Genomic DNA, 12,009 nt, shown 5'->3' on the forward strand with positions numbered 1-12,009 from the left:
GCACACAGCCATCTTACTCGAGCACAGCCTGTATAGTCTGTTCCTTCCCACTCTTTCCTATGCAAGCAGATCCCTGGGAATGGGACACGGCACGGAGTGCAGCTTATATGCAGAACAATCCGCCCCTTTAAATAATCTCAAAGAAATTATTTCAAGGTCAGCTTCTTACTTTAGCTTACTTATCACTAAACCAGATGAAGAACAGGTAGCAGGCTGGTCAGTATCACTCTGCAGCTAGTTAAGATGGCAAAACTGCAAATAACTTCCACGAATCCATCCAGGCTGCCTGTGGCACCAAAACTTAGGCCACATCTGGCTCACAGGCAGAGCAGTCAGATCAACTACTGATGGCTGCCAAAGGTGAACAGTAGGGCAACAGTGCAGACACCAGGTACTTGCTGTATGGGACAGACAAGTATGAGGCTCGAGTAAACGAAACCTACATCCACAAACAAAGCTGTTCCAACGCGTCTGGCAGAACCATAGAGTCACAACAAGCTGAGACGCCGGGGCTACACACAGGACGTGAAAGGTAGGGCTTCTGACACCTGTGTTTATTGGCTCGTTAGGAAGCTGACTTCGCTGACTACCAGGAAAGAAAGAACAAGGTTACACTTCACTTTCAATAAAAAAATACTTCAGTCCTCGGGCAGCCCACTGCTGGGCAGAGAAAGGTAACGGCCTAGAATCTTCCTCAGTTGTGAAAGGGAAAGCCTGGAAAGCATTCTTTCCTCAGGACAGAACTATTGTGTTGGCTTGACACAATTTAAATGGACGTTTGAGATAATTTAGGCTACTTTCACTTTTTCATCTATGCACCAGTCATTTTTCTTTTCTATTTTTTTCTAATTATGTTAGTACTAGGAGTTACTGGGTATGTAACATGTTGTTTATGCTTATATATACACACAGTGGTCAAATATCAGTAACTATAACTATTTTAAGCTGAAAGTTCAGAACTGAAAAAGTTCTAATTACAAAATTTTTTTCTCATTATCCTAAGATATTAGTATACATTGAATGTAGTAAAAGCACAGACTTCTGGAAAACAGCTCCTGTGGAACATTTCACACCTAGAGTGGTCCAGCCTGGTGTATGAGTTGTTCACTCTGCTCGTGTCTTAAGTACAGATACTCATTCATGGATATACACACACCAAAACGGCTATGGGTAGACAACAGTGCTCACCAAGAATGGAGGAGCAGGGAGACCTAGAGAAAGACAGGCCTGGGCGGGACAAGGGCACAGGCTCCATCTCTGATCATCAGCTGGCCATTTTACCTTTTAAGCCTGTTTGCTCTTAAACATTACTATCCGCTTAACAAATGCTTGAGAACACACTGATTCATCCTTCTGAAATTCTGATACAGGAGAGTTGTTTTAAATTCCAGGCCTTTTAAAGAGACTACTTCCCTACTTTACTGCCTCAAGGCATTTTTTGTTGCTGGGTTTGTTCCCTTGAACAAGCATGGCGGTTGGGGGGGAATGGATGCCCCTCCAATTATGACAGGGATAGAGCCCACTTGGGAATACTGAAAACGCACTGAATATGCATGCCACAGCCACACTGTAAAGCATCAGCCCAGCCCTGTCACTTCCTGTCCTGCCCGGCACCACAAGAGCACTGTGTTACAGATCCTGGCCTGGGAAAATTATAAAACTTAAAGTCAGAAGAGCATTTTCTGCATCAGTAAAGTCAAAAAGGAAAAAAAAAAAATCTATGTCAAAGCAAGGCCAGGAGAGTGATATATACGCTTTTGTATGTGACAAAGGACAAGCGAAGTCCTGCTCAGGTGGCTAAACGACGATGTTCAGTGATATTACTCAGGACTTCTAATGGCAGAGGGCACATCTCCTCCTCACCAAGCAAAGGCACTGCACATGATGAAAGTCTGGGACTCAGACAATTTTTGAAAGTTGAGAATCACAGCATGGCAGGAGTCAGGGGTCTTGGGATGACAGCTTGGGAAGACAGCATCCAAATTATCTTCTGCCTTCCAGACACACTTCTCCATTTACAAAAAATTACAAATTTTAGTTTTTTGGGGGCAGAATTTGGTAATCTACTCATTTATTACATTTTAATAATGCTGCGCAGTATTTATTGGAAGCTTCCTTATTCTTTTGGGTAATTTCCTACTGGTGGTCTCAGGAATTAGATTTCTAGTCAAAGGGGGGGTCCTGGCTTTAGCTACATATTGTCACACTGCCTGAACACAAAGATGGATCACTTTGTAATCTTTATAATGATACCAGCTGTGAGCATTCCTCATCGCTTCCCCGAGCTGTTGCATCATTTTTCATATTCAAAAGGTGTGAGCTGGTGGCTCATTAGTGTTTAAATTTACACGTGTGGTTGAACAGTTTCCACGTATTTATTGTGTGCTGCTTCTTTTGTGGACTGCTGCTCTATGTCTTTTGTTTATTATTGGTTTAGGTTTTCTGCTGGTAAACCCCTTTATCTACTTCAGGTATCCTGGTCTTATCTACCACATTTGTTGTAAATCTTTCCCCATAGTCCAATAATTCTTATTTTAATGCTCTCTTTCAGACTCATAAATGGTCTACATATTAAAATAATTTTATCTGGCCTTATTACATTCTGTAAATTCTTGTATTACTCAATAATGAAAGCATTATCTTGCTTCCAAATTGGTAATCTTTTACTTTTTCTAAAATTGACTTTTCTTGTTCCCAAATTCAGAGTGTATAAATTGTTTTCCTCTTACATAACTTCTTAAATATATTCAGATTTCTGTATGGGTTTTAATTTTTCTTCAAAGGGGTCTGTTTCTATTTTTGAATATTTATTATGCTGTTTTAATTATTATTATTGATTTATAATAGTCTTTGTTAAACATTCTTCATCTATTTTCCAAATGGATTCAATTAAATTCCTTAGCATATACTTTAAATATCTGAGTTGAAACTGCACTAGTGTACAAGTTAATTCAGGAAGAATTGTCTCTTTTACTATAAAGCTTTCCATCCATTCCTATTCTTGTTAATATTAAGATTTTTCAGTATTGAAATGTTACTTGGATTTCTCATTGTAATTCCAAGAATGGCTTAATTGCTAAAGAATATGTAATCCTACCTTGCTGATATGCCTAAAACACTCTTTCAGACTATTAGCAAAAACCCTCAAAGCTGCCAACTCAGGCCTCACTGTGTAGACTGGCCACCCCACCCATGAAGAGGCAGAGTCTATCTCCCTACCTCTGGAATCTGGTTGGCTTTGTGACTGGCAAAATGTACTGGGACTTCTAAGACCAAACTTCAGATCACAGAGCTTTGGGTTTGCCCTTCTGATTCCCTAAACAGTATGTGAAGAAATTAAATGATTCTTCTGGAGACAGGAGTGTACCCAGAGATCAGCCCTTGCAGGTACAGACACGGAAGTGAGGTTCTCTCCACGTGCCCGTCTCTGATGAGCTCCAACTTCATGAGTGGCCCCAGATGATACCATGTAAAATAGAAGACCCACCCTGCCGAATCTAAACAACCCATGAAATCGGAAGAAATAACAAACCATTGTTTTTTTGTTTTGTTTTGTTTTGTCTGTTTGTTTGTTTGTTTGTTTGGACAGGCAGAGTGGACAGTGAGAGAAACAGAGAGAAAAGTCTTCCTTTGCCGTTGGTTCACCCTCCAATGGCCGCGGCGGCCCGTGTGCTGTGGCTGGCGCACCGCGCTGATCCGAAACCAGGAGCCAGGTGCTTCTCCTGGTCTCCCATGGGGTGCAGGGCCCAAGGACTTGGGCCATTCTCCACTGCACTCCCTGGCCACAGCAGAGAGCCGGCCTGGAAGAGGGGCAACCGGGACAGAATCCGGCGCCCCGACCGGGACTACAACCCGGTGTGTCGGCGCCGCAAGGCGGAGGATTAGCCTAGTGAGCCACGGCACCGGCAACAAACCATTGTTTTTAGCCATAAATGTTGGAAGTGGTCTCCTATAAAGAAGGAGCTGGAAAATGTAATACTCTGAAATTACACAGTTTTGGTTATTTTATTTTATAATCTCTAATAATTTCTTTGTGATCTTTCATATGTTCTAGAAACAGAAATATATCCATAACCTTTTTAATTTTCAATATTTATTTTCTTTCTCTTTGCATGACTTGTTTCAATGTCAAGGATCCCAGGACAAAGTAAAGGACATGGTCCCAGAGGGTGTCCTTCTTTAGGTTCTGGACTAGATCTGCTTTTAGAAAACATTTTCCCATTATGTACCATGTAACTGTTTTCCATAAAGGAGATATGCTTTGTTAGGCTTTGGAGGTATCTCCAAATAGGTCCTGATTCTATTATATACACATTTACAGGGGGTGAGGGGTATTGATACCTTCTAATTACTTCATATACTGTAACTTACTGTAAGATTTTTCCTATATTAAACCAACTAAATTCTTGTTAGTAACAATGAATACTTTTAAAAATTTGACTACTGAATTTCATCTAAGCTTTCTCTCATCAATATTAAAAGGTGGGGTTGTGTTGTGATTATCAGGAAATAATCCTTTTATACAAGAAGGCTACGGTAAGGCATTTGGTGCAATAGTTAAGGCACTGCTGGGGGCACCTATACCCTATATTAGAGGGCCTGGGTTTGAGTTCCAGCTCCACTTCTGCTACCAGCATCCTGCTAACGCACACTGGAGGCAGCAGGTGATGGTTTAAGTACTTGAGTCCCTGCCACCTATGTGGAAGACCTGGATTGAATTTTGAGCTCCCAGCTTTGGATTGGCCCAGACCTGGTTGTTCCAAGCGTTTGGGGAGTGAACCAGTAGATAGAAAATCTGTCTCTGACTACCCCTCCCCCCCAAATAAAATAAAATAATTGGTTTTTAAAAAGCTATTTCAGAATTTCAATAAAAACCTATACAAGGGCATCATTATTCTTTGAAACTCTGAAAACAACTATAAACTTATGAGATTCAGGAGCTACCTAGGATTTGAGGATATTATTAGATGACTTTTTCAATCCCTCCACATTTTGGCCTTTAACTATTTATTTTTAAGATTTATTTTATTTATTTGAAAGGCAGAGTTACAGAGAAGGAGAGGCAGAGAAACAGAGAGAGAAACAGAGAGAGAGAGATCTTCCATCTGCTGTTTCATTCCCCAAATGGCTGCAATGGCCAGAGCTGGGCCGATCTGATGCTAAGAGCCAGGAACTTCTTCCAGGTCTCTCACGTGAGTTGCAGAAGCCCAAGCACTTGGGCCACCTTCCACTGCTTTCCCAAGTATATTGGCAGGGGAGGTGGATCCAAAGTGGAACAACAGGACTCAAACCAGTGCCTATACGGGATGCCGGCACTGCAGGCTGTGGCTTTACCAGCTATGCCACGGCACCAGCCCCAAGCCTTTAACTATTAAAAAAACTTTTTTTAAGGATTTATTTATTTACCTGAGAGGTAGAGTTACAGACAAAGAGAGGGAGAGACAGAGAGAGAGGTCTTCCATTTGTTGGTTCATTCCCCAAATGGCTGCAACACCCGGAGCTGAGCTGATCAGAAGCCAGGAGCCAAGAGCTTCTTCTGGGTCTCCTACATGGGTGCAGGAGCCCAAGCACTTGGGCCATCTTCTACTGCTTTCCCCGGCCATCAGCAGAGAGCTAGATCAGAGTGGATCAGCCAAGACTCTTACCAGTGCCCATATGGGATGCCAGCACCACAGGTGGATGCTTAACCCACTACATCACAGCGTTGGCCCCTAACTATTTCTTATATTGCCTCTCTTACCTTTTGTTGTAAGAAATAACCAATTATGAGGCTGGCATTTGGCGCAGTAGGTTAATCCTCTGCCTGCAGTGCTGGCATTCCATATGGGTGCCGGTTCCAGCCCCGGCTGCTCCACTTCCAATCCAGCTCTATGCTATGGCCTGGGAAAGCAGTGGAAGATGGCCCAAGACCTTGGGCCCCTGTACCCATGTGGGAGACCAGGAAGAAGTGCCTGGCTCCAGGGTTTGGATCAGCCCAGCTCTAGCTGTTGTGGCCATTTGGGGAGTGAACCAACGGAAGGAAGATCTCTCTGTCTCTCCCTCTCACTGTCTGTAACTCTACCTCTCAAATAAATAAAATTTTAAAAAGAAAGAAATAACCAATTACATTATTCATCGAGTTTATAACCATGTAGCTTCTGCTTGATATTTTTTTTTTTTTTTTGACAGGCAGAGTGGACAGTGAGAGAGAGAGACAGAGAGAAAGGTCTTCCTTTGCCGTTGGTTTACCCTCCAATGGCCACTGCGGCCAGCGCGCTGCAGCCAGCGCACCGCACTGATCTGAAGCCAGGAGCCAGGTGCTTCTCCTGGTCTCCCATGTCGGGGTGCACGGCCCAAGCACTTGGGCCATCCTTCACTGCACTCCTGGGCCACAGCAGAGAGCTGGCCTGGAAGAGGAGCAACTGGGACAGAACCGGCGCCCCACCAGGGACTAGAACCCGGTGTGCCGGCGCCGCAGGCAGAGGATTAGCCTAGTGAGCCGTGGCGCCGGCCCTGCTTGATATTCTTTAGTAAATTTTTAAAATTATTAAAAATCTTTTTCTCTCTCTTAATATTACCCAGAGAACATGGGATGAGAAAATGTTGAGGACAAAGCTCTATTGGGGCTGTGGGTCGAGGTGGGTTGAACACTAGTATTGAGGCAGAAGGGACCAGCCAAGCAGCCTGACTGGGAGTGCTGTACATTAAGTGTTCAAGTACCTCGTCTTACAACCTTGGGATAAGGGCACAAAGGCAACTTCTATGGCAATTATGAGCCCCAGAACTGGAGTCAGCCAGCATGTGCGGAACCCACACGCTGCAGTGAGTTTAGGACATGTTCTGAGTCTGCAACTCCGGACTGCCTTTTGACAGGTTCCCTTCATCCCCTACAGCTCGACAGCTAATTCCCAAGTATTGCACATTAGTACACTGAATTTAATGGGAAACCAAGTTCTCGAGTACGGGCAAAGTCTTGTATTGATTACAGATTTTGTGGCTCAGGCCCATAAGGTCTGAATTCTGGAGCAAACTGGAAGACCCCAGATGAGTATGAGTCTTCCATAACACAGGCCAGCAGAGGCTTCCCATTCTGGGAGGCCATATAGCTCTGCAATTGTGGGACTGAGGGGAAGAGCCTCGTGCTCTCTGCAGGGAGCACACACAGTTCAGCCAGTTCCCACTGACTTTCTCTCTCTTTCATCACAGCAGTGACATACATAAGTAGTTTATTCACTCACTTTTCTTGTATTTTTTGCTCATTTGTACTCAACATTTTTTGAACCAAATATGCTAATGGTTTATCAACATTGAAAATCTGACTATGGATTTTATTTATACATTGCACTTAAATTCCATTTGCCATTTGATTTTAAAAACGTATTTCATTTCTTTTTGTGCTTTTCTTTCATAGTTTTTGTGGAAGCAGTTAATGATCACTTTTTTTTTCCATTTAAATAAATGTTTCTGAATTTTTTTTAAGAATTACTCTCATTCTGGGTATAGTCCAAAGATTTACTAGGTAGCTTCTTATCGTTCAGCAAAAAAAAGTTTGCGTTATATTTCTTAGTTCTTCCTAGCACAATTATTGGAGTAACATTAACAATTTTCCAACTGGTTAGAGCTTTCGGTTTGTATTTTGCTTCTATTTTTCTTACTGCATTTTATTTTCATTGCCTTGTGGTCAGCAATGTGGTCTGGAAAGACGCCTCTTCTTTGGAGAGAACCAACTGAAAACTGTCACAGGATGCCTGGTGGCTTCTCGTTCTATATTACATTCTTTGTGCTAAGAGTTAAACAGTTTTAGGCAATGATGATCATGCAGATTAATGCGGTACCTCTGCCCCATTACTAAATGGTTCAGTAAAATCTAAATTCTTAAAACATCTATGCCCATTGGCAATTTTAGCTCTTAAAAAGAGGTGAGGAGCCAGCGCTCTGGCTCAGTAGGTTAAGCCTTCGCCTGCAGCATGGGCATCCTATATGGGCGCCAGTTCTAATCCCGGCTGCTCCTCTTCCAATGCAGCTCTCTGCTGCGGCATGGGAAAGCAGTAGAAGATGGCCCACATGCTTGGGCCCCTGCAACCATGTGGGAGACTCAGAAGAAGCTCCTGGCTCCTGGCTTCGGATTAGCACAGCTTCAACTGTTGCAGCTACTTGGGGAGTGAACCAGCAGATGGAAGAACTTTCTGTCTCTCTCTCTCACTGTCTATAACTCTCTCAAATAAATAAAAATCTTAAAAAAAAAGAGGTGAACATAACATATACAAGAACATGTAATATAAATGAAGCTGATCTAATGGGGGCGAGACCAGTCTGCCAGCGATGGATCACACTTTGGATATTATAAAGATTGTGGAATCTCAATCCAACAGGCAGATAGATTCCATTATTATAAGCCTGTTTTTAGATGTTCTGATTACTGATGTAAAAATATAGGCACAGGATTACTCCAGAAAAGTTGGACCTCAGTAAGACATTTTGAATTTTTATTAGTTTGTAATCATCAAATAAATGAGTACATGGGCATTTTTTGGACCATCTTTTCTTCATAATGTTTATTCTCGCTCAGAAATTATTTTGAGAACTGGCACAAGGAAATAAAGTCATGAGCAGAGTCATCTTGGTAAAGACATTTCTCCTATCTCCCCAGTTCAATCCATGTCAAAGAGACCAGCAGGATGTGACCGAGGTGATACTGATGTAAGAGAATCTGACTAGCCAAAAGGCTGGAGCTACAAATTCTCAACTGAATTTTCATAAACTACTGGCTCAGATGGGATGCTACCCTATAAAGTAGCATTGAAATGTACTGAAATTTTTAAACATGGCATTAACTCGTCCCATCTTTTTTAATAAATATTAAAGATCATGTAATCAAAGTCTAACCTGGCAGATAGAATCCCCTATTATTTCTGCTTCATTTAGGTATTAATGTATCTGTCAGTTCAAGTCCTCAAGTTATGTTTGTTTCTCTTTTGTGTCCGTGTGCCCACCACAACCTATATTCTTACTTTAGAATTGAGATGTTTTCTTATGAACAGAACCATAAATTAGAGATGTAGGACCATAAGATGCCTTATATGTTCTTTGGGGAAAGGCCATCATTTTATAGAATCTACTGAAGATCAAAATACTTAAGCAGGTGCCACAGAGGATCCCTACTGAATATTCACTGAGTTAAAATTTGTGAAGTACTTACAGTGTGAGTGGGCAGGGAACACATCATGGTAATTAAACGACCTGTCCAGGAGCTCACAGCCCAGCAGAAGAGCTGTGATTATGACCCAGATACCTGGATTAGCAATTCTGTCCCTCACTGCAGCCACTGGACCACTTTGCTTTCTCTGCTTCTCAGAAAAGATCAATTTCACAGCAATGATTTTATTCTGAAGGATAATTTGAAGGGGGGCAGTGGGGATCCAAGCAAAGATACAAATGACGGTGGATACAGAGATGAGGTGACAAATACTGTGTCAACTCTCAAAAAATGAATACAACATGCAAAGGCCCTCAGCAGTGAAAAAAATATACTGAGTTGGGACAGCTGTAGGCTTACGAGTATTTAATACCCACCCACTCTTCTGTGCTAGCTCTTCTCATTTGGTAAGCTTGCTATGTGTTTGATAAATAAATCTAATATAAATAAAATAAGCAGCTTTCCCTTGAGAAACTCACCATCTAATAAGAACAGACAGAGAGTAAATAAAGCAGAATTCATCGTGGCAAGTACTACACCGATATTTATGCAGTGAGGAAACACAGAGGACAGCAGAGCTGCTCATATACATTAGTCCCCCTTTGACTGTGATTTCACTTGCTGCCCTTTTAGTTACTATGAAATGGAAAATTCCAGAAATAAATGATTCAAAAGTTTTAAATTGCATGCCACTCTGAATAATGAAATCTTGTGCCACCTTGCTCTGTCTGATTCTGTATTTGATTGTGTATTTGTCTGGTGTGTCTACACTGTATAGGCTATCCACCCTTTAAGTCACCTACTAGCCATCCTGGTTATTAGATTGATCGTCACGCACAGTGCTTGTATTTAAATAACCCTTATTCTGCTTAATAAGAGTCCCAAAGCACAAGAGCAGTAATGCTGGCAACTTCATTAGAGTATGTTGTTATAAGTGTTCTATTTTATTAGTTTTTGTTGCTAATTTCCTTTAGTGTCTACTTTATAAGTTAAACCTTACCATAGACCTTTAAGTATAGGGAAAAACCACTAAGGCTAGCGGTTGGTACTAGCTGTGGTTTCAGGTACCCACTACAGGACTTGGAACACATCCCCCTGAGGATAAGGGAGGACTGGTATATTCTCCTAGGGCCAGTGAGATCTAGTCAGGGTAAGGAACCTACCAGAAAAAATGCTGTTACCTGCCAGCTGTACTGCTTTAGACAGAGGTAAAGATGGCGTTCCTGCTCTCTGGAGCCGGAGGCTCGGGAAGCCCTGCACCACGCCCCCAGGCCTTCACAATATGCCACGAGCCTCACCATACAGCAGGTGGTGCTTTCTGAAGTTTCCATCAGGAGTGAGTGGTTTATAAAGCAGAGAGCCCCAAAGAATTCTTACTCTCGTCAAGGGAGCAGTGAGAACACAATTATGTTTCCTCTTACTAACTTCCCTGTGCCTGAATCGACGTGAAGAATGGATTTCAGGTGCATCCCTGGGTGCTCCGGACCACAGGCAAAGCCACTGGTGAGGCTTCTCTATGGGGTTGAGCTTGTCAGAGACCAGGGGTGCACAGAGCAACAGCCCTCAACCTTGTGCAGCCTGGCGTCCAGGACACCTGCTCTCTATGGCGCAGAATCCGATTTCAGTCTCTGAGGCTTGATATCATGGGTGAGGAGGCTGAGCTACCAGAGGCTGAAAAGGGGGCAGGGGGAGGAGTGGGAGAGAGGGGTGGAGTCTCTCGGGTCTGAGGTGCTGCACACCAGACTGCTGGGACTCAGGGGTGCCAGGAGAGGCTCACAAAGGGAGTGGGACAGAACTGACCCTACTTAAAGGCCCCGTCTCCTCTGTCAGTTCTAGCTGCCGGGGCTCCAGGAGCAGAGTCTGTCATCCGTATGCTTCATTCTATTAAACACACGGAAAGAGTACAGCGGCACATGGCAAAAATTCACAGAAGGAATGATCCCGGGGCCTCTGGTTTACACCGTATCACATGCAAGGTCCTGAGGATGCAAGCAATGCAAGCATCTTCCAATGCTAAGGAAACTTCCTTAGTCACAGCCTGGCCTTCCCCTGCTTGCTTTCATCCTTAAATACAGGCAAAGCACCCATAACTTTAACTAGATGATCAGGGACACAGACAAGTTCCAGGAAGTTGCTACAGAGGCCCACAGGATAAGTGCTCCCCAGGACAGGTGGCAAGGCCTGGTGGCAGTAGAGTTTTTACCTTCAAATGCCCGCGCAGCATCCACGAGGTGGGACCAATCTAACCCCGTGGCCGTGTCCGGGAGAGGCATCAGGCCAGGATCTGCGCACTTGGACTTATCTGATAAGGACCCATCGGAGAACCAGAACTCATCTAAACACAAACAAAACCAGAACATTAGTCACAGCATGGGCACTGCTGGCCTTGGCACGGCCATGCCCTCCCCAGAGTTACTCACAGCACAGGCACCCCCAACCCCAAGCACAGTCATTCATAACATGGGCACCACCATCTTCACCTACAGTCAGTCAGTCACAGCATGGACACGGCCATCTCCGTCTAGAGTCAGCCAGTGGGTCACAGCCCAGGAACCCCCATCCACACCCAGGAGTCCTCTCAGTCAGTCAGTCACAGCATGGGTGCTTCCAAAACTAACTCAGAGCCAGCTGGGCAGTCGGCGTGCAGGTACTGCCATTCCCGTCCTAAACAACTTTTTGTAGAACATATCCTGTTCCCAATGAATAAGAGACGCATCAAGCTGCAGTGACCCCAGAGGCATAGAGTGGGGGAAAACGGAGGTTTGTCAAAAGCAGCCAGCCCGAGGCTGATTACAGGGCAAGCAGGCGTGCGGCCAGGGTGGCAGGGGATCAGG

At 43.7% G+C, this 12,009-nt stretch overlaps 1 protein-coding gene across 11 annotated transcripts in view; it reads right to left on the minus strand.

Annotated features, from left to right (window-relative positions):
• Nucleotides 1-12,009, minus strand: part of SIPA1L2 (signal induced proliferation associated 1 like 2) — a 232,477-nt gene that overhangs the window by 8,538 nt on the left and 211,930 nt on the right. For 9 of the 11 annotated variants that reach the window (XM_070055527.1, XM_070055530.1, XM_051821459.2 and 6 more), the window contains one exon: nt 11,379-11,510. The exons of the other annotated variants lie outside the window; for them this stretch is intronic. In XM_070055527.1, coding sequence (XP_069911628.1) covers nt 11,379-11,510 — 132 coding nt within the window. The remainder of the gene's footprint in view (nt 1-11,378; nt 11,511-12,009) is intronic. 11 annotated transcript variants of the gene reach the window in all.

This window comes from Oryctolagus cuniculus, chromosome 13, assembly GCF_964237555.1.
Source record: "Oryctolagus cuniculus chromosome 13, mOryCun1.1, whole genome shotgun sequence".
In the NCBI taxonomy this organism is placed as follows: Eukaryota; Metazoa; Chordata; class Mammalia; order Lagomorpha; family Leporidae; genus Oryctolagus; species Oryctolagus cuniculus.